The sequence below is a fragment of the Lynx canadensis genome, chromosome B3, assembly GCF_007474595.2.
Source record: "Lynx canadensis isolate LIC74 chromosome B3, mLynCan4.pri.v2, whole genome shotgun sequence".
Lineage (NCBI taxonomy): Eukaryota > Metazoa > Chordata > Mammalia > Carnivora > Felidae > Lynx > Lynx canadensis.
The window spans coordinates 22,124,401-22,147,757 of record NC_044308.2 but is presented as its reverse complement, the minus strand read 5'-3'; the positions used below and the strand labels follow the sequence as shown (position 1 = coordinate 22,147,757).

Sequence of the window (23,357 nt, the reverse complement as noted above, 5' to 3'; positions counted from 1 at the left end):
TTAATAATTTACAGAGAAGTACCTGAAACGCTAATAAGGCAGTTTGAACTCATATATATTTACTCCACCAACATTGACAAGACACTCACTAAGTGCCTAGCACACTGCAGTTCAATATCAGCCTGACATGATCTGCAATTGTCCATTTCCCCAGTCCATTTGCCCCACCTGAATGAAGCATCTCTGGAAAAAATGCTAACTACCTCTTCAAAATTCAGATCTAGGATAGAGCCAGAGCTCTATTTATGAGCTGGCACAGTTTATGCCAGAGCTGGGCCTCAGTATCTCCAGAATCAGCTTTTTGGAAGCTTGTTTGGAGTTTCTCAGGTCAGCTCCCGTGACCCTGTTCTTTGAGGCCTCTGTAGGTAAGGAGACCCAGGAGGGAAGAGTAGGATATTTTCTCCCCATTCCTACCATTTTCTATACTGGCTATCTTTACCTTGTTTCCTTTTTGTCCTGTTTTTCCTCATCCTTGCTCTGTCTGCCAGAATCATATTGCCTGCCTATAGAAAAGGTTGGTTCTGTGGTTAAAACAAAGCTGATGCAATCCATTCAATGCACAGAGGCCCCTGGGCTAAGAATAGGATGATGGTGTAATTTATCATTCACAGCAGGATACTTCTGCATTAAAAGCAGCATTGCCAACCTGAGACAATGTATCTGCTGGAATTGGCAAGCTTCAACCAGACAGTGGCATGACCAGTCCAGAGTGGGACTGCAGCTGGGACAAGGAAAATAAAAACAGGTGGTCCTTCTGTCAGGCTTCTGTGTTCTCTCATTCACACTGAACACTACAGACCTGTGGCTGTCTTAGGCTTCCAGGAGAGCCTTAGACCCCCAAGAGTCTGGGGTGGAGAAGCAGGACACTGTCCTCTTCATGCCCTTTAACCAAGAACACCATCTGATTAGAACCAGACAGTCAAGAAATTTGTCTCAACTTAGCAGCACGTACCCCAGCGTCCCATTCTACCATTCTAGGCTCCGATGGGCAACCAGAACTTCGTAGAGATCAGGGTTCTCTAGAACCCATCAACAGGTAATCCTGTGCCACACACACTGCTCCCAAGTTCTCTTTTGGCCAACCATTGGGTTCCTACTTCCTAAAAGAGCCAGCTAAAGCCTCTGGCTCATTTGCAGAACAGTCCAGAATCACACATCTGGAATGCCATCACAGACCAGACCATTCTTAATTTAGAACACCCCAGGATGCCCCGGGGGACTCAGCTGGTTAAGCATTCAACCTCGGCTCAGGTCATGAGCTCACAGTTTGTGGGTTTGAGCCCCATGTCAGACTCTATGCTGACAGCTCAGAGCCTAGAACCTGTCGCATATTCTGTGCCTCCCTCTCTCTCTGCCCCTCCCCCACTCACGCTTTGTCTCTCAAAAATGAATAAACATTAAAAAAAAAGAACATCACTTCCACTTGTCAGGTTTTTAATATTTTGTGTGTGTGTGATGAACTCCTTCCCCCTTGTGTGGGCAGAGAAAACACAGAATACCCAGTGAGATTTTAATTTCAGTTGAATAACATTTTTTTAGTGTAAAGATGTCTCACACAGTATTTATCTCATCATGTATTTTTATTTTCTAAATCTACTAATCCTACCTTCCCTCATTACCCTCCCCCAAAGTCAAGGAGATATTTTCCAAAATCATATCATGGTTGTATAATATCAAAAATTCATGTTTAAAAGCTTTATTTGCTTGTTTGTTTAGATTGGTGTGTGAAGAGGGATACAGTGGTAACTATTTCATGCCCACACAGTGAGTTCCATGAGGGAGGGGCCATCCAGTAGTATAAACCGTGCGTGTTCAGATCTCTTCCATGTCTTATACTCCTGGGAGGGGTGAAAAGAATTAGTATGCACAGCTGGAGATGTCTTCTGGAAGCTTCCCTAACTCCATCATCAACTCCAGACACAGAGGACATGTAGGGGGCTCAGGCATGTGTGTCAAAGGCTCCATATGATGTACAAAGTCTCCCTGACTTTGGATATCTTCCTTTGAGCCATTTTGCTAAAAGTCTGTAGCCAGAAACTTTAAGTAAATTTTATTTGTTTTTTGTTTCTTTTTGCTAACATTTAAAATTAACAATTTTTGTGCAGTTCAGTGAGAAAACTGGTGGTGAACATCCATTTTTGTGCCTTTTGTTTTGTTTTGTTTTCCGAAAAAAAATGTTCTTTGAAAACAGATACACAGTAATTAAAAACTAATGGAGTGTGTGTCTTAGGGACAAATAGCAGGAGAGGTGGGAAGGAGAGTTTAAAGGCCCCAGGTGGTTCTCATTAGTCATTAATGCAATCAGCAGATTGATAAGTGAAGAAGATATGATCTCCTCTCTCACAAAGTTACCCCTGTTATTATCCAGACACCACAAAAATATGCAAGGATATTCTTAGTTCAGAAGTTAAAATCCTGAGTGTTCCAGAATCCTAGGGTTTAACAAAAGTTATACTATCATGGTGTTGGTGGCCGGGTGAGGGTGGAATATATAAACTGTTTTATATATGTCAAAGACCTCATGGAAATTAGCCCATGAATGCTACCTGAATATATTGTAAATGAAAATGTCCTCCAACCGGAGACCCCCAGGAACATGCTTGCAGGTGAACAAGGTAGGCTTATTGTCCCTTGGAGCTAGAGAAACCACACATAGTGCACCCCATGGGGAGTCACGGGGCATCTGGGTAAGAGGGTGTCAGAAAGGACTCATTACAGGACTAGGGTTTGTGTTGAATGACTATGGAGGAGTTCAAAGAAGTGGGGCTTTCCTCTGGATCGGATGTTGTCAGGAAGCATAATGTTGCACTCAGGTATCCTAATAAATTACATCTAGAAGGAGGGCAGACTAGAGCGAGGTGGCACTGTTCTACTTATAAAGAAGCGGCACTCTCTCACTCTATCTGGGAGAGGCGGATATTTGGCCAGTTTTGTGGTTTGGACAGTGTTCCTGTTTTGTTGGTATTCAGACATGATGATGTACTGCTTTTGCTCTCATCCTGATCCATCACATGCTTGGAATGGCCTTGCCTGACTTTGTGTGTGGTATAGTTGTTTGCATTCATTGGGAGAGCACGAAGGCCCAGCTGTGAGTGCCAGGCAGGCTCCTGCCCATCAACTGGGGCTGCTTTTCTCTTTCTCAAATCCAAGCAATAATAATCAATGCAAAATATGACTACATTAGCACTCTTTTGTTTTTGTTCACTGCAGGATTATTATTATTGATGAATAAGATATCAGTGTTCTTTTCTTTAGAAACACTGGAATGTTATTAAGTGGGTAGTATGATATTTGAAATTATGGGATACATAAAGGAAAAGTAATTTAAAATTCTTGGGCTAAAGACAATGCAATATCCAAAGATTCCATTGTGATGCAGCCACTGAACGAAACCCCAGGAGACTACAGAGAGGGTACGTCTGTCCCTATCAGTGCAGGCACCCCCTTCTCCTGAGTGTGCCTCTCTCACTGTGGTTCCCTCACTTGGGCTGCCTCTCTGCCCACAGCCCCAGGGATATCTATCCAACACCTTCACACTTCCTGGACTCCATGGAATGTTCCCCAACAGTCCTTGGCAGTGCAGCCTCCCACCTCAAGGGCAGTGTATGATAAAGACATAAGATGTCCATTTCACTCCCCCCATCTACTATCTGGGCAAGATGGGTAGACCCCTCCCTGCTGCTCCAAGTACAACCAGAAGCCTAGAATAACACAAGAGGCAATCCAAGAACTGTGAAAGGTGATCAGAGGATGGAGGGCTGGTTTGGGACCCTATGAAGGAAGGAACACTGGCAGGAAAATTGGTGTCTCTCCCATCCAACAGAAGATCCCAGCACAGTGTCTGAAGGTGGCCAGATGAGTTTGCTCTTCCTCTGATTCAACAGAGTCCTTTTGACAATACCAGCTCAACACCACTAACAAGGTGGATGGATCCTGAGACCTGCCAGTGTGAACTGCCTGCACTCTTCTTTCTCACAAGCTGAGAACTTCCTCCCCACCTAGAAATACCTGGTGGATAAATAGCACCTGTAGAAGGACCCTGCCTGGGAAGCCTCTTTGTGCAGCACAGGACACCCTGCCTCACTGAGAGACACCCAGTGCTGGGCCTGGGAAAACCCCTCTGCCCCTCAGGCAGCATCAGCAGGGACTACGGGAGCTCCAGGGACACCAGATAAACCCAGCAGGGGAAAATAACACGGCAGAGACTATGACACTGTCACTGAAACCACAGCCCACAAAATATGCCAGGGCATGCATGCCTAAACAGGAGACTGCTAAAGTAAAAGATTTGAAAAGGACCCAGAGTCCCCTACATGACAGACAAAATGTCTACGACACAAGGGAAAAAAATCACTCACCACACCACAAAGCAAGAAAATCACAACTTGAATGAGAAAAGACAGTGCAGCCAACACAGAGTGAATCAGATATTGGAACTGTCTGACAAGAACTTTAAAGTAGCCATTACAAAAAATGCTTCTACAATGATACATTTTCCTGAAATAAACACTGGAAAATCTGTCCTTCCCCTCAGCTCCAGGCTGGCAGCTGCTTTCTGTGATATCCGCCTCTCTACACCTTAGAGTCCTTGATCACTCCTTCAGTCTCAGCTGCCTGCTTTTGTCTGTTTGATGGTTCTTCCTATGAAATCTTCCATGCTCACATTTCTGCCTCCTGTCTGCACTGACTGGCACAGGGAGCTTTGCAAAGTTTAGAAAATACCATTTAGTGAGGTGGAGAAGAGAGTTTATATCATAGTTATCCAGAAAATGCCTCAAAATCCTCTTTTCACTTTGTTTTTTTGTTTTTGTTTTTGTTTTTGTTTTTGTTTTTCATCGGGGTCCTTCTGTCCTGTCTTTGATTGTAGGTTACTAATTCATCAACCAAGTTGGCTGTGATCTTCCATCCCACATCCTGCAAACCTCACACAGTATCTCACCTTAAAAACTGGAGGGACTTCAGCTCCTGCCTTCAAACTTGCTCAGATTTTCAGCATAGTCCTCAACACCTGCCCTCTGAGGTGGAAATGAGGCGGATATGCTGTCTCCCTTGATTCTGTCTTCAAGAATCTGAAGACAAATTGGATTATACCACTGCACTGCTGACAACTTTCTTTTTTTTAATTTTTTTTTAATGTTTACTTATTTCTGAGACAGAGAATGAGTGGGGGAGGGGCAGAGAGAGAGGAAGACACAGAATCCAAAGCAGGCTCCAGGTTCTGAGCTGTCAGCACAGAGCCTGACACGGGGCTCGAACTCATGAACCATGAGATCATGACCTGAGCCGAAGTCGGTCGCTCAGCCAACTGAGCCACCCAGGCGCCCCTGCTGATAACTTTCAATGCCCCCCACATTGCTCTGAGGAAAAGCGGTGACACCCCAATGTCACACCTCCCAGCTCTTAACCTTACTTGATTGCTTGTCTGTCTGGTGCTGCACATGGTCAGGGGCCTCTGCTGAGCTACTGCCACTCCTATCTGTCCTTCTGGGTAACTCTGCTCATTCTCCATGTGCTGCACAAGGTTGCCTCCAGAGACACTTCCCTGGCCCCTTCTTTCCACTCCCAGGTCTTCACCCTGTCACACATATCCTGTCTTAATCATGTCCGTGTCCATTTAGGAGTTTCCCACCCTCCCTGAAAGCCTCCCAGCTCCACATAGATTTGCTTCTCCCCCTTTCCATGTGGGGATGTGCAGAACATGTAGTATTCAAGTACTTATTCTATGAGGGGCTCTGCCGCTTTTCATGTGTAATGATCTCTCCCTGCTGACCTGCCAGCTTCTCGTGGGGTTCACTGCCAAAGCCCTTTTCTTTATTTTTTTTTTTTTATTTTTTTTTCAACGTTTTTATTTATTTTTGGGACAGGGAGAGACAGAGCATGAATTGGGGAGGGGCAGAGAGAGAGGGAGACACAGAATCGGAAACAGGCTCCAGGCTCTGAGCCATCAGCCCAGAGCCTGACGCGGGGCTCGAATTCACGGACCGCGAGATCGTGACCTGGCTGAAGTCGGACGCTTAACCGACTGCGCCACCCAGGCGCCCCCCTTTTCTTTATTTTTGATTTGTGCTGTGCAGTATTGGGGTCTTGGAAAATACCACTTGGAAGAGACGACTGACACTGTCTCTCTAAACTTTGTTTTTTCTCACCAGAAAACATGTGGCTAGAGGTCTTTGCCCATGGGGTCAAGAGCAGTTTGTTAAACTTGAAAGGGACACCTGTGACAGAACAGCTGGGAAGCTGTTTGTTATAAGCCTTTATATATTTATTTTAAAGTTTATTTATTTATTTTGATAGAAACAGAGACAGCACGAGTGGGGGAGGAGCAGCGAGAGGGGGAGAGACCGAGAATCCCAAGCAGACTCCACACTGTCAGCACAGAGCCCAATGCAGGGTTCGAACTCATGAACTGTGAGATCATGACCTAAGCCGAAGTCAGATGCTCAACTGACTGAGCCACAGGAGCCCCTGTTATAAGCCTTTGAAAACAAGAATGGAGTGTTCCCTGTGTGAGATGACGTTTGATCCTGGTGAAAATAAATTTAGCTGACATTTCTGAGTGTTTCCTCTGTCCTGGACTGTATCGAGACACCTGTCTCAGCAGGCTCTGCTATTAGTCATTTACTCTTTACAGATGGGGACACTGAGGTTTCAATTAGGTGCCTATATAGAGTGTGCTGGAAGTCAGTCAGTGGGAGGCAGAGTTGGGTTTGCGGGTGAGATGGGCTGACCTGGGGTGGCCATTTCTAACCACTTCACTAGAGAAATGACAGAGGGTTTGAAGGGAATGGATTTACAAGCCACAAAGTACCTTGGAGGGGTTTTCTTAATCATTGCCAACCCAAACTTATTAGATTAGCGGTGCCTTAACACAGCCTTAGAATACTCCTGGAAAGCTCTAACTACATGGCCTCAGGGCATTATTCTCAGCCACCCCTGCTGCCCAGGCTCCAACTGAAAGCACTTTTAGGAACGACCAGTGCCTCAAAAATCATGGTATTGAAGATATATCTTTCGAAGAAAAATGGTTTCAGCACCAAATTTCATTCACAGCTATTGAAGACAGCACTCACCAGTAACAAAAACAATAAATACTTTGAATGGAAATAAAGTTGAGTTGACAAAGCAGCCATAGCATCTTCACATTTCCTATAATTCCAGATATTGAAAGACAGGACACCATTCTTTGCTGCCGTTTCCAAGGCAGGCAGATATGTTTGGGGTTAACGAGTACAATGTTGGGACATTGAGTCTCTAGTCCTAATTCAAAAACAAGCATTTGTGAGAGACTGAGAAAATGACCAGTTTTGGCCTCAGTCTTGCTGTCTGTAGCCAAGGAGCCACCTTCTCTAGGAAGTCTTCCATGATTTCCCAAGGCCGGGATACCTTACTTCTTTTCTCTTATATCTAAGTCTCTTACTGAGAAAGAGCTCTTGTTCCAGCTAAGGGACTGTTTTTTCACATGACTGTATCTACTTTGCTCCTCAGAGCCTGGAAGAGGGGACATCATGTCATACCAAGCTGTCTTTATTAGTCTGCTGGGGTTGCTGTAACAAAATGCCATGGACTAGGGCTTACACATCAGAAGCTTATTATCTCACACTTCTGGAGGCTAGAAGTCTGAGATCAAGGTGCCAGCAGAGTTGGTGTCTTATGAGGCCTCTCCAGTTGGTTTGCAAATGACCCTCTTCTCCATGTGTCCCACATGGTCTTCCCTCTGTGGGTGTCTGTGTTCTAATCATCTGTTATTAGGAGACCAGTCAGATTGGATTAGGGCCCACCTATATTGTAATCTAACCAATGTGAGTTTGCTCTCTGGTGAGTCAGAAACTGCACCAGGCTGAGCTGTCACACAAAGAAAACTTTATTTGCAGCAAATAAGGATATCATGGGGAATAAGTTCCAAAGCCTTGACTCCTCGAGCAAAGGTGGATGGGTTCCTTTTATTTAGGGTTGGGATGAATATTTAGATATAAAAGGCTTGTCATCATATGTAGACGTGGGCTTAAGGTGACACATGCACCTTAAGGAAACATGCCTATACATATATTGCATGTTATGTAAATGAGGCTGAGGTTCCCTGGGTGGAGATTTTAGTAAGTAGTTTTTGGTCATTCTAGACATCACTCTGTGGTCCATCTGCACAGGTAAGGGTCATGGGTGACACTCAAACTGGTCTGGGTGGTCTGGGCTGGTAGGAGGTCTGGTCTGGGCAGTTGCTATCGCTTAAGGGGAAGTTTCACTGTCCATTTGCCTGAGTGAAGAGATAAGCTGGAAAGGAGAGCTTAAGGAAAAATGTGGGACAAAAGTCAATGAGTACAAGCAGGTAGGCAGTGAAGGTCAGGTCTGGGGTCTAGCTGATGACAAACTTAACCTCGTTCTACAAAGGATTTAAGACACTCCTTTCTCAAATGCACAACCATTCTTCCCTCTACTTGGAAAGCATGTGGGCCTTGGCAAATGCAGATGCCTGAAGTTGTCACAGAGGAACCAGAAGGCCAAGGATGACAGGGTATAGGGAGCAGGCTGAGGCATGAACAGTGGGCGGTCATTTTCTGAGCCTTTATTATGTTTAAAGAGTGTAACAACAGTCTCTACTGTATAGTAATTACCAAAATGCACAGGAGGACCCATAAGACTCATTTTATCTCTGAAATATTCATTCCTGCAAGACTGTCTGTATCTTAAAAGATAGGTCAGTATTGCATGTCTTAAAAAACAGCTATGTAGTTAGTATTAATAGAAAGATATATGACAATACATGGCCAGTTCTTGGTTACTTTCATTTACCATGGGGAGAAAAATGGGCAAACACAGTGGAGGAATACTAAGCTCCACAACTGTAGATGCTCCTTCAACATAAAGATCAACAGCTTCAACATAAAGTTAAAAACACCTGTCAGGATACTCTCAAAATATTGAGAATATAATTTTCCACTAGCTTTGGAATTTAAGTAGAACACTTACTCTCCACACTCATTTTTCTGAATATAGGTCAAGCGCCTTAAAAAGGTGTTGTGAGTGGAGGAAAGCAGGACCAGATATGCTCCCTGCTGAGACAGCAAGAATACTAAACAGCAGCAGGGAGGTAAGTGAAGTGACAAAGCTGCATGCCACACTCTTCAAAATACTGCAGCCAAGACAAGAGAGACAAGAGCGGTGTGGGTCTGCAAGGCACAGACCTTGCCTCAGTGAGACGCTTCCACATACACGTCCTATTGAAACACCTCACTCCACTTTCCCTGACCCCGCCACACCAATCTTGAGTGAGGCTGACTGAGAAGGGAAAATGTAATCCAGAGGGAAACACGTCTAGAAATCCCATGAATGCAGAATGTCCTGTTGACCCCTTGCGGATCTCAGCAGAAGCAGAAAAACCACCAGGGATCTTCACATTGTCTTTCCCAGATGGACAGAAAAAAAAAAAAAAAAAAAAAAAAGGAATGTGATATTAACCACCTACAAGGCACAATCAGATAAAAAGGGAATGTTCCCATGTCCCACCCACTGGTGGGACTAGCAGCTCCATCCATATCTTTTCTTCTCTCTGTCCTGAGCAGAGTGGGTGTAATGATAAGGTTTGGGCAAAGCTGCTGCAGAGATGAGCTGGTGGGAGGCCCCAGGAGTTCATGCTGAATTTAAGAAATAAATGAAGTCTTCTCTCAGACTTGTACCTCAAATGTTACTGGCACTTAACAGACCAACAACTGCAGCAACAAGGAAACATAAACCCTAGATCCTCTATCCTTCCTCTCAGAACCTCAGGGCAGAATAGCAGAAAAAGGCGGCGGAGTGGGCCTTCACTTCAAGCTTGAATGGGAGAATAATTAGAGATTTGGGAAAGAGGGTCTGAGACCTTCTCAATTAGAGGAAATAGAAAGCCCACCCAGAGCTGCCCAAACTAAGCAGAAGCAAGATGAAAATAAATGGAAGGCATCCATGCAAACATGCTGTTGGAGAACAGAAAGGAAAGTGTGGCCATGGCATGTGGGAGAGGCAAAGATTCCACTCTGTAGGGACAGAGAGCCAAATGAACAGAAGAAAATGCTCCAAAATTGAATATAAGAAGTTAATGAAAAATTGATTTCAATAAAACAAGATCTAAAAGATATCAGTGAATAAAATGAAAGGCAAATTGCAGAGCTTGGGAGACAAATTGAGAATCAAACCCACCATTTCAGAACACATGAGAAGACTGGAAACAGGTTCAGATGGATAAATCATGAAATATAGATTTAGTTATGGTATGCAAAAGTATATATGTAGCCACTTTAAACAGATAGAAAGAATAAATCTTCAATTTTAACAAAAGGAATACCCATATGCCCAAAAGAGGGGAAAGAAAACCTAAAACATAGGATGCAAAAGAAATATTAACTACAGAAATCATTTGAGGAAAATTAATATTAGAAACAAACATATCAGTTGTATTAAAATGTAAATGAACATTCAAGATAGACCTACAAAAAAGTGACTCAAAAACAGTTAAAAATAAAGTTATGAGTGAGGATATACGAGGCATTAGCTCAGGAAAGGAAATCTGGGGATCTGATTTTAAGATCAGACAATTGTGTGTATTCAAACTAGACATTTAGGATAGAATCTAAATACGATATATTAATTGTTCAATAGCAGATAGGGACAGAATGGAAAACTGAGAAGTACTGTAAATGGGGAGAGCGACTGCTCCTGCCTGACTCTAACAGGTCAGTGTCTAAGGATAGAACTCCAAGGTCGTACTGTGGGAAGGACCCATTTGTACAAACTGATTATATTAAGAAAAACTCAAACCATACCTCAATAAGTTATAATTATTACAAATAGTACAGAATGCATGGTGCTCAAAGAACAGTGTGCTACAATTATAAATTAAATTTTAACTTTTAAAAAAATCTGGGCATTTTTAAAATGCTCAAAAAAGCTCAGTTCAAAGAAGATATCAAAACTGAAATTATAGAATATCTAGAAAATGAAGGTTAAAAAAAACTACATATTAAAACATGGATTGCTGTGAAAGCTTTGGTGAGAATATTCAGAGCTAAAGGTACTTAAATAATTAAAACAGAACTAATGAAAATCAATGAACTATATATCTACTGAATAAGTTAGAACAACAAAGTAAGCAATAAAAATAGAAGATAAGCTGTAACTTGGATAAACCTTGAGGACATCATGATAAGTAAAATAAGTCAGTCAGAGTATGACAAATACTATATTATTTCACTTGTATAAGGTACCTAGAATAATCACATTTGTAGAGACAGACAGTAGAATGGTGACTGCCAGGATCTGGGGAGATGGGAGATGGGGAGTTAGCACAGAGTTGGGTGCAGAGTTTCAATTTTGCAAGATGAAAGGAATTCTGGAGATGGATGGTGGAGATGGTTGCACGACAATGTGAATGTACTTAATGCCACTGAACTGTACATTTAAAAATGGTTAAAATCCTAAATTTTATATATCCTATATAATTCTCTAAAAAAAAGAGGATCATGGGGCTCCACAGTGGCTCAGTGGTAAGCAACTAACTTTGGCTTGGGTCATGATCTCGTGGTTTGTGCGCTCAAGCCCAGTGTCGGGCTCTGTGCTGACAGCTCAGAGTCTGGAGCCTGCTTCAGATTCTGTGTCTCCCTCTCTCTGCCCCTCCCCAACTCACACTCTGTCTCTCTCTCTCTCTCTCTCAAAAATAAATAAACATTAAATTAAATAAATAAATAAATAAATAAATAAATAAATAGGATCAACTTCAAGACTTACTATAAAGCTATAGTAATCAAGACAGTATGGTATTAACAAAAGAACAGGACATATTGCTTTGGGTAGTATTGACATTTTAACAATATTTATTCTTCCAACCCATGAGCAGGGAATATTGTTAAAATGTCAATACTTACCCAAAGCAATCTACACATTCAATGCAATCCCAATCAAAATTGCACCAATATTCTTCTCGAAACTAGAACAAGCAATCCTAAAGTTTGTATGGAACCACAAAAGACACCAAATAGCCAAAGTAATATTGAAGAAGAAGAAGAAGACCAAAGCAGGAGGACATCACAATCCCAGACTTTAGCCTCTACTACAAAGCTGTAATCATCAAGACAGCATGGTATTGGCACAAAAACAGACACATAGACCAATGGAATAGGATAGAGACTCCAGAATTGGACCCACAAAAGTATGGCCAACTAATCTTTGACAAAGCAGGAAAGAATATCCAATGGAAAAAAGTCTCTTTAAAGTGCTGGGAAAACTGGTCAGCAACATGCAGAAGAATGAAACTAAACCACTTTCTTACACCATTCACAAAAACATACTCAAAATGGATGAAGACCTGAATGTGAGACAGGAAACCATCAAAACCCTAGAGGAGAAAGCAGGAAAATCCTCTCTGACCTCAGCCACAGCAATTTCTTACTTGCCTCATCTCCAAAGGCAAGGGAATTAAAAGCAAAACTGAACTATTGGGACCTCATCAAGATAAAAATCTGCACTGCAAAGGAAATAATCAACAAAACTAAAAGGCAACGGACGGAATGGGAAAAGATATTTGCAAATGACATATCAGAGAAAGGGCTAGTATCCAAAATTTATAAAGAACTCACCAGGGGCACCTGGGTGGCTCAGTACGTTGAGCATCCAACTTCGGCTCAGCTCATGATCTCACAGTTTGTGGGTTCGAGCCCCGCATCAGGCTCTGTGCTGACCAGACTCGATCAGAGTCTGGAGCCTGCTTCAGATTCTGTGTCTCCTTCTCTCTCTGCCCCTCCCCTGCTCACGCTTTGTCTCACTCTGTTTCTCAAAAATAAATAAATGTAAAAAAAAAATTTTTTTAAAGAACTCACCAAACTCCACACCCAAAAAATAAATAATCCAGTGAAGAAATGGGCAGAAAACATGAATAGACACTTCTCTAAAGAAGACATCCAGATGGCCAACAAACACATGAAGAGATACTGAACATCAATCCTCATCAGGGAAATACAAATCAAAACCACACTGAGATATCACCTCATGCCAGTCAGAGTGACTAAAATGAACAAATCAGGAGACTATAGATGCTGGAAAGGATGTGGAGAAACGAGAACCCTCTTGCACTATTGGTGGGAATACAAACTGGTGTGGCCACTCTGGAAAACAGTGTGGAGGTTCCTCAAAAAATTAAAAATAGATTTACCCTATGACCCAGCAATAGCACTGCTAGGAATTTACCCAAGGGATTCAGGAGTGCTGATGCATAGGGGCACTTGTACCCCAATGTTTATAGCAGTGCTTTCAACAATAGCCAAATTATGAAAAGAGCCTAAATGTCCATCAACTGATGAATGGTAAAGAAATTGTGGTTTATATACACAATAGAATACTATGTGGCAATAAGAAAGAATGAAATATGGCCTTTTGTAGCAACATGGATGGAACTGGAGAGTGTTATGCTAAGTGAAATAAGTCAGGCAGAGAAAGACAGATACCATATGTTTTCACTCATATGTGGATCCTGAGAAACTCAACAGAAGACCAGGGGAGAGGAGAAGGGGAAAAAAAAAAAAAAAAACTTACAGACAGGGAAGGAGGCAAACCATAAGAGACTCTTAAATACTGAGAATAAACTGAGGGTTGATGGGGGCAAGGGGAAAGTGGGTGATGGGCATTGAGGAGGGCACCTGTTGGGATGAGCACTGGTGTTGTATGGAAACCAATTTGACAATAAATTTCATATAAAAAAAAAGAACAGGACAGAATAGAGAACTCAGATGGAAGCCAGTGGAACAGAATAGAGAGCCCAGCAGAAGACACACATAAATATAGTCAATTAATTTTTGACAAAGGAGCTAAGGTAATTCAGTGGGAAAGGATAGTTGTCTTTTTTTTTTTTTTTAAACAATGGATGCCAGAGCAACTGAATGTACGTATGCAATACAATGGAGCAAACAGTTTTTTCAATAAATGGTACTGGATATGCACATGCAAAAAAAAAGAGAAAAAGATACAGACTTTACACTGCTCAAAAAATTAGCTCAAGATGAACTACAGGCCTAAATGTAAAACACAGTATTACAAAACTCCTAGAAGATAATGTAGGAGAAAACCTAGATGACCTTGGGTATGGAAATGACTTTTTATATACAATAGCAAAGGCATGATCCTTGAAAGAAATAATTGATAAGCTAGATTTCATTTATATATTTACTTTTAATTTTTTTTAATATTTATTTATTTTTGAGAGAGAGAGAGACAGAGACAGAGTGCAAGTGAGGAGAGCAGAGAGAGAGGGAGACACAGAATTTGAAGCAGGCTCCAGGTTCTGAGCTGTCTGCACAGAGCCCAACACTGGGCTCAAACTCACAAACCAACCGTGAGATCATGACCTGAGATGAAGTGGGTCACTTAGCCCACTGAGCCACCCAGGTGCTCCTAGATTTCATTTAAATGCAAAACTTCTGCTCTGTAAAAAACAATGTTAAGAGAAAGAAAGACAAATCATAGATTGGAGAAAATATTTTGAAAAAAAATTTGATAAAGTTCTGTTATCCAATATATATACACAAAGAACTCTTAAAATTCAACAGTAAGGGAGCAAATAACCTGATTTAAAAATGGGCCAGGGTGCTTGGGTGGCTCAGATGGTTAAGTGTCCAACTTAGCTCAGGTTATGATCTTGCAGTTCATGAGTTGGAATCCTGCATTGGGCTCTCTGCTGTCAGCCCAGAGCCCACTTTGGATCCTCTGTCTCCCTCTCTCTTTGCCCCTCCCCTGCTCCTGTGCTTTCTTTCTCTAAAAAATAAATAAACATTTAAATAACAATTGGCCCAAAGTCCTTAGCCATATGACATATAGCCATATGACAAAGACATATGACTTATGACATAAGACATATGACAAAGAAGCATATGGATAGATGCTCCACATCATTTGTCACCAGGGAAATGAAAATGAAAGCAACAATGAGATACCCCTACTTTCCTTTTTTTTTTTTTTTTTTAATGTTTATTCATTTTTGAGAGACAGAGAGAGATAGAGTGTGAGTATGGGAGGGACAGAGAGAGGGGGAGACACAGAATCCGAAGTAGGCTCCAGGCTTTGAGCTGTCAGCAGAGAGCCTGATGCGGGGCTCGAACCCATGAACCACAAGATCATGACCTGAGCCAAAGTCAGACACTTAACTGACTGAGCCACCCAGGTGCCCTGAGATAGCACCACTTTCCTATTAGATGGCCAAAATCTGGAAGACTGACAACACCAAATTCTGGAAAGGAAGGGAAGGAACAGAAACTCTCATTCATTGCTGGTGGGAATGCAAAATGCATTCCACGTATTCTATGCAAAACTAAATATATTCTCACCATATGATCCACCAATTGTACTCCTTGGAATTTACTCAAAGGTGTTGAAAAGTTATTTTCAAACAAAAATCTGCACATGGATGTTTATAGCATCTTTACACATAATTGCTAAAACTTGGAAGTAACCAAGATCTCCTTTAGTAAGTGAATGGATAAATAAACTGTGATACATCCAGATAATGGAATATTATTCACCTGTAGAAAGAAATGAGCTATCAAGCCATGAAATGACATGGAGAGACCCTAAATTCATTATTACTAAGAAGCCAATCTAAAAAGGCTATATACAGTATGATTCCAACTATATGGCATTTTGGGGTAAAAAAAGGAACAGAATTATGGAGGAAAAGATCAGTGGTTGCCAGAGATTGGTGGGGATGAGGGAATAAACAGAGCACAGATTTTTAGGACAGTGAAACTAGTCAGTGTGTTACTGTAATGGTGGGTACATGTCATTACACATTTGTCCAAGCCCATAGAAAGTGTAATATCAAGAGTGAACTTTAAAGTAAACAATGAACTTCTGGTGGTTATGTTGTGCCAATGTATCTTCATTGGTTATAACAAACGTACCAATCTGGTAGAGCATGTTGATACTGGGAGAGGCTATGCATGCGAGTAGGTGGGGGTATATGGGAACTCTCTGAACCTTCCCCAATTTTTCTATACTTAAAACTGCTCTAAAAATAAATCTTACATAATAAATAAATAAATAAATAAATAAATAGAGGAAAAGGACTGAAATATTAAAATAAAAGCAGAAATCTAAAAATTATAAAACAGCAGAATTTGTTGATGGGCAATATTTGTTAGAAGGCAAATTCATAAAAATCCAACACAACCAGAAGTGGGACTGATAACAAGGTTTTTGGAGAAAAAAAGTTACGAGAGTGTACAATTTTAAATGAGATATTGAAGAGTCAGACAAGAAAGTCTGAAGTACTGGGCAGAATTGTGGAATATTTTGCAATCCTGTGATTCCTAAATGGGGTGTGCTGAAAATACAATGATATTTGACCCCAAGAGTTCAAAAAGGCTGAAATTGTGGACAGTACCTCCCTCCTCCCAGGTGTGAGACATCAGGACCTCCTAACCATATTATGGTAAGTTCTGATATCAGAAAATCAAACCCTTATGCAAATGAAGTAAGTGGTAATTAGAAATGGAGCCAAGAGCAGTGAAGTCAAGTGTAGGGAGAATTTCAGGAGGGTTTGGGTCAGAAAGAATGTAGTAATGAGAGAATATTAAATTATGTAGAAAGAGTTACCTCCAAAAGCATGTGCCTCAAGATGGCTTCTGGTTAATTAAAGCTTTAGGTTGGTCTGTTCTCCAAGTAACTGTGGCCATCATATCAATACAATGGCTAATCATATCTGACATATCTGTGATGCCTGGTCTGTTTGACCCTCTGGCTCCCTCTGCCAAGTGAAGCTCCTGTCCTGGGCCTGGAAGCCAGCGAGGGTGGCAGTTTCTCCCACCTGTGGCTCCTCCTTGCACAGTGTGTAAGCTGTTCCAGAACAGGTCAGGTCAGTACAAATCCAACAGGGGCTGCGGCCAGTTCCCCCAAACTGATGAATAAATCTAAGGGTTCGGTGCTTGAAAATACAAACACAAAATCCTTGGTGAGTCAATTCAATAAAATCAGAAGAAAGGAGAAATGTACACAGAAATAAAAAACTAAGGAATAGCCACCAATACAGAGGAAATTAAAAAATTCTAAGTGCCTGTATTGTAAATCTATGCAAATATGTTTAAAAAAATTGATTGTAACTAGTTTTCTTAAAACAATATGTAACTCGGGGCCCCTGGGTGACTCAGTTGGTTAAGCGTCTGATTTCGGCTCAGGTCATGATCTCACGGTTCATGGGTTCAAGCCCCACACCAGGCTCTGTGCTGACGGCTCAGAGCCTGGAGCTTCAGATTCTGTGTCTCCCTCTCCCTCTGCTCCTACCCCACTCACACTCTGTCTCTCTCTCAAAATTAAATAAACATTAAAAATTTTTTTCTTTAAAAAAATATGTAAAGGTGACTTCAGAAGTGCTTGAGGACCTAACTGACCCCATGGGAGGAATTCAGAAACATACCAGTGGATGCCCAGACAGCCACCAGGTGCTTTCTTTTTCACTTACAAAAATGATTCTAAAACCAAGTATCTGGTTGCAGAATGTAGAGATTTTTGTTTAGCACACAAAAGCAAGCAGCAGAATGATTAATTTCAATTATCAATATTAGTAGGAAAAATCACAGGTAGGGATCATCTCAGGAACATTATAGTGGTTTGGTCTTAAATCTATAAATATAATACAACTACTAGAGCAAAGGAGGAAAACCTTCTGATCATCTCCATGGATACTGAGAGGCTATGACAAAAATCTAACTTCCCCAGAAAGCCTTAATAGTTTGAGAATACAAGGATACTTTTTTATTATGACAAGGAAAATACATGTCTTCATACAAGTTGAATGGTGAGACACTGAACCATCCCATTAATGTCAAGAACAAAATAGGTATGTCACCTGAATCACTATTATTTGACACTGTTCCCAAATGCAATTGCCTAAAAGAAAGAAATAAGGGAAATTATTGGAAAGGACAAGGCACAAGAAAATCTTAGAAACAGTAAGAAATTACCATTAAAGTGCTTGATTATGACATTAATATACAAAATCAACTACATTCCTACACATCCAGTTAGTAAATAAAATGGAAGAAATCATTCCACTGAAAATGGTACCCAAATGATAAAATATCTAGAAATAAACAAGAAATTCATAGGCCTGTATGAACAAAACCATAAAAATTTACCAAGTGGTATAAACTTAGACTGAATACAAGCCTAGACTGTAGCAGTCTTAAGTAGGAAGACTCAATCTATAAATTCATTGTGACCTCAATTTAAAAAAAATGTGTGTGTGTAGGAGAGAGGGAGTTAGAGAATACAGAGGGAGGGGGATAGAAAGAGAGCAGAAGGGAGAGGGAAGAATGGGTGGAGGGCATGGTTGTTTTGAAAATATTGATATTTGAATATTTGATATTAACATGGATAAAGCTTCAGATTTGAAAGGCATTCTTAGACAGATCATGAGTAAAAATAGCCCCAAACACTTAGAGAAACTTAGTTTACAAATGAGGTGGCATTTTGATCAAAATGGGGAAAACACTAACTGCCTTACAGGGATACCCCATTATATATTTTGTTGGCACAAGTGACCAACCAAAAAACAAATGCATTTTTACCTTAATTTCCTGTAATAAATGAATTCCAGGGAGTAAGAAGATGTAAAGGTAAACAAATGAAACCATAAGAATTTAGAAGAAAATATGAGTAAATTTATTTATAATCAGAATGGGGAAGGCCTTTTAAAACTGGAAACAAATCCCAGGATCTACCGAGGCAAATATGGATAAACTGACAACATAAAACTTAAAACTTTATATATGCTACAAAATAAATAACATCAAAACACAAATAATAAACAAAAATGTTTCTAAACAAATAAAAATATTTTCAAGACATAAGACAGAAAAGTTCCAAAGTACACAGGCAAATTAAGAAAAAGCCAAATAACCCAACTGTAAATTGTATAAAGGACATAAATTTACAAAAACTGAAATTTACAAAAAACATCTGAAAAGATACTCCATTTATAATAAAATTAACTTAATCAGAATAACATTGCAATGTAATCTGTCACCAGATTAGAAAAAAAATATTAAGTTTGATAATAGTGTTGAGAAAGCTGAGAAATCGGTCTTTTCATTACACTCTTGGTAGGTGTATCCATTGATCAGTCTTTGGGGGGTAATTTGGCAATACCTACCAAAATGTTAAATGCACATGTCCTTAAATCCAGCAATTCCATTTCCAACTTAGAATTTACACCAAGGTATAGTCACAAAAGTATGCTAAAATATAAATCAAGGATGCTAATTACAGATTTGTGTATAAAAGTAAAAACTGGAAATATTCTATATGTTCACTAATAGACTAACCAAAGAAATTATATCCACTGAGACAATGGTATGCCAAGCAGCTATTAAGAAGAATGAGGTAGATCTTTATATGTTGTTATGTAAAGATAAAACACTAAGTGCAGAAAGCGAAGTGCAGAGTGCTGTGTGCATAGCATGAGTGGTTAAAAAAAAAAAAAAAAAAAAAGGAGTCTCTTTCCACACCCCATTTCTCCCTCTCCTGGCCTCCTTCCCTTTCTTTTTCTTCCCTTCTGGAAATGCCTCCTAGTCCTCAGAAGCTCACTCATAGGTGGTCCCTGTGGCCATTCATGCTTTTCTTTTCTTTTTCTTGCTTGCTCTTTCTTTCTTTCTCTTTTTTTTTTTTTACTACATGTACATCTTTTCCTTATTATTACTTTTTAAAATGGCAGAGCATTATTTTAGTGGTCAACATACTTTTATTTGCTTTTTTATGTTTTTCTGTATAAAATACAAAACCAAAAAAGGTTTTTTCCAAGGAAAAATGTTGTAGACATTAATTTTCAGATAGCAGTAACAAATGAAACATTCTCTTAGATATCAAAACACCTCTACTGATTTCTAAAATAGAAAAAAAATAAACACAAAAAGAAAAGATTGTGCATTGTTCATCTATCCCATGTAGAATGGGTAAACTCTGAGAACAGCCATACTCCCAATGGTGTGATGCTGGAATGCTTTTATTTATCAACCGCCTTATAAACAAGGTATCCTCTCTGCAGCTGCAATCAGTGCTCACGCGCCCACATGCACAAGCCTCCACAGAGCTTACGTGCCCACAGAGCATGCACCAAGCCTCCATATTCCTCAGTGCAAACCAATCCATGCTCATTACCCAGAAATGAGTGAAATAAATGGCTGGAGAAAGGTATGCAATTTCTTTTCCTCTGAAAATCTAATCTTCCCTCATAATATATACCCATCTCAGGGGTTAGAAGCAAATTAAAGATCCCCAGGAGCTCAAAGCCTTCTGTAGTTTTGAGCTCTGAGCAGTTACTATATGAAACAATAGAACAGGAGAGGTTCTGTTGTGTTTCCCTCTCCTGTCATTAAAAAATAAGGAGAATGGGAAAAGGCAAAGTGACTTTTGTCAGCTGGATTATGTTAAATGGTGAACCATGTCACCACGTAGGTTTAAAATTAAAGTTTCCTGGCTTTCAAAACACTTATCTCCAGGGAATCTACCTGCTCAAGCCACCTTTCTGGGCTAACATTGGGGTAGATGAGCTGTGGGTAAGCAGATCCCTAAAAGTCAGAGACTGGAGTTACTGGTTGTATAGCCATTTTTAGCCTGCCAGCCCCTTCTGTTGACTTCCATTGGCCTTTCATCCAGGAAAGCCAGTGGCCACATCATTCCCTTCCCAGTTCCTGCCATACAGGGAATGAGAAGATGTCCCAGACCTTGCCCCTGGCCTTGACACATAAAGAAAAGCTTGGCATATTTTCACTTTATGTTGTGCATTTGTATGGACCCACAAGTTTCTAACACTAATCAACTCTAGTACATGTGAAATATCTAATATATTATTTTAAGAAAAAAGAAATACATAGCTGGTTTAATTTAACCTCTAGCTATTACACTGGGCTGGTAATTCTAATAGAACTCTATTTGTCCTTTGGGTGTTTCAGAATAGAGCAGACTCAAGTCCCCAGTGTCTGGGGGCAGCACAGGAAATGTGAGTCACTAGGAGCTATAGCAATCCCTCTGACTTGCCTGGGTCTAGTTCTAGTTCAGAATCAACACACATCTGTGTCTGTCCTAATTCCCTCCACAGGGTAGACTGGCAGGACTCAGGCTGGTAAAAGCATAATTTATAAGATCAACTGTGTGTGTGTGTGTGTGTGTGTGTGTGTGTTTTAAAATGTAGGAACAGCATAAAACTGTTTCTCTCTACCAACTGTCTATGGTAGAGAAAAATAAAACCTGAATTGCAGAAAACACCAGCAGTTAGGTTTTTAGTTTTAGTTTTGTTTCCTTTGACCAATAATTTGAATGGATCTAGTGACTGCAGCTTATTATTATTATTATTATTTTCAATCTAGGTTTGTAAACAGGCAAAAGCATATGTTGAATTTTCATGTAGGCCTTCTTGGCAAGTGACATGCAGGCATGCAAACCAGGTGTACAGGCTTCCCTTGGCAGTCCTGAGCCACTCTGACCTCTCTAAAGGGCTCACCAGGCACTGGGGAATGGGCAAAATGACCTCTCAGTGGTTCTGGGGACCCTAAGGATGTTCCAAGGATATCGAGGAGCCCCTCTGAGAGGATGAAACAAAAACGTGCTGAGATCCTATTACTGAAAGGAACAAGGAGACTGTAACGACATGACTGACAGCTACGGGTACATCAGTGTCCTCACGTTTAGTGTGGCTATGGGATTAGCACCCCAAATTATCCCCAAGCTAATGACATCACCTGTCTGTGCGTTTTCCTACATGCTGGGGACCAGAACCAGATTAAGCAAAGTCTTTGGACACAGCCTCCACGAAGTTTGGGGCGGACATCAGGATGCCGATGGTGCAGATGATGGTGAAGATGGAGAAGGCCATGAGACACAGGCGGTCCACCACGCAGGCAGCAAACTTCCACTCACTGCAGATGGCCTCGCTCTCATCCTGGCAGCGGAAGCGATTGGCAATGTAGCGGACCTCCTCCAGGATCTTGGCCAGGTCGGGATCCCCCTCGGGGGGCTGCCCGCCATGTAGGAGCTGCTCGTCGTGCGTGGGGGAGCAGGCCATGCGGCCACACACGACGCCCGAGTCGGGGGTGGGGGCACAGTGCACACCGTCCAGGCCGCGGAAGCCGATGTAGAGCAGGTTGCCGTTGGTGGTCGGTGGCCCTGCCACCGCGCTCATCTCCACGCTGGCCAGGCTGCAGCGGCGTGGCTTGTGCTGGCAGGCCGGCCGCACCTTGTCCTCCCCGGGCCTCTTCATGCGCAGGAACCATGCGCACCAGTTCAGAAGGATGACTCTGGTCTGGGGAGACAACGGGGCAGTTAGCAGGGTGGGTGGTGAGCCTCAGCTGATCCTAACAGCAAGGTGATCCTAGGACCTCAGCCCTACTTAGTGGACCCGAAGGGTGACATGCCCCTGCTCCTTCCGGGGTGAGTTTCCACAGGCAGGCAGTGCCAACGCCTTACAATGGTTGAGTCAAATGTGAGCTACGCAGATGAAGGCAATGCAGAAAGGCCCCCCAGGATTGAGTGAATTCTCAGTGGCAGACACACAGCAATCTCTGGACAGATAAGCAGGTGGGAGGCGAGGGTTATCTTAGGAGAGTCCTGCCTGAGCTGTGTGAATAAGACCAGTCATTTTCCCTCTCCAATCTTTCCTCAACTGTAACTAACAGCCATCATACCTAACTGCGTGTAAGGCACCCCAGTGTCCCATGGCACACCCCTGGAGATTTAAAGATTTTCAAGGGTGACCCTGTGACACCTATCAGATGCTGCATGAACGCCTAACTTGAAGCAGTCCAGACTGAGACACCAGATCCCTTGCGGTGATGACATATCATTACAAAGCAGTTTTTGTTGTCCTGATGAAAAGCAAGTGCCAAGAAAGTCAACATGGGACAGGAAATTAGGGTAGTGTGCTCCTAAGATTTGAGAGGTTGTGCTGTACCAACAGGTGCTAAGTGGTCAGGACATAAATACTTATTAAGTTGTTTTGACCAATGTAATAGAGAGAGTCATTAGGTTGTTTGTTTGTTTGTTTGTTTGTTTTGCCCCGGGGGCTGTGAAAAAATCCCTGAGACACTAAAGGTGCTGTGAACCAGGGAAGTTTAGGAATCTCTAACCTAATTCATCAGGACACAGTGAAGACTGAGTAACATGATATGTGGGAAAGTACTTGGAAAAATCTAAAGCAGGGGTTGGCAGACTTTATCTTTTTTTTTTTTTTATTTTTATTTTTTAACGTTTATTTATTTTTGGGACAGAGAGAGACAGAGCATGAACGGGGAGGGGCAGAGAGAGAGGGAGACACAGAATCGGAAACAGGCTCCAGGCTCTGAGCCATCAGCCCAGAG

The 23,357-nt window shown here is 41.5% G+C and overlaps 1 protein-coding gene across 1 annotated transcript in view; it reads right to left on the bottom strand.

The window, feature by feature from the left end:
- Positions 1-17,754: 17,754 nt before the first annotated feature.
- The window catches only part of CHRNA7 (cholinergic receptor nicotinic alpha 7 subunit), a 116,777-nt gene continuing 111,174 nt past the window's right edge, over positions 17,755-23,357 (bottom strand). Inside the window, exon 10 of the mRNA XM_030317555.1 lies at positions 17,755-22,303. Within this exon, the coding sequence (XP_030173415.1) occupies positions 21,785-22,303 (519 nt within the window). The 3' untranslated portion in view covers positions 17,755-21,784. The remainder of the gene's footprint in view (positions 22,304-23,357) is intronic.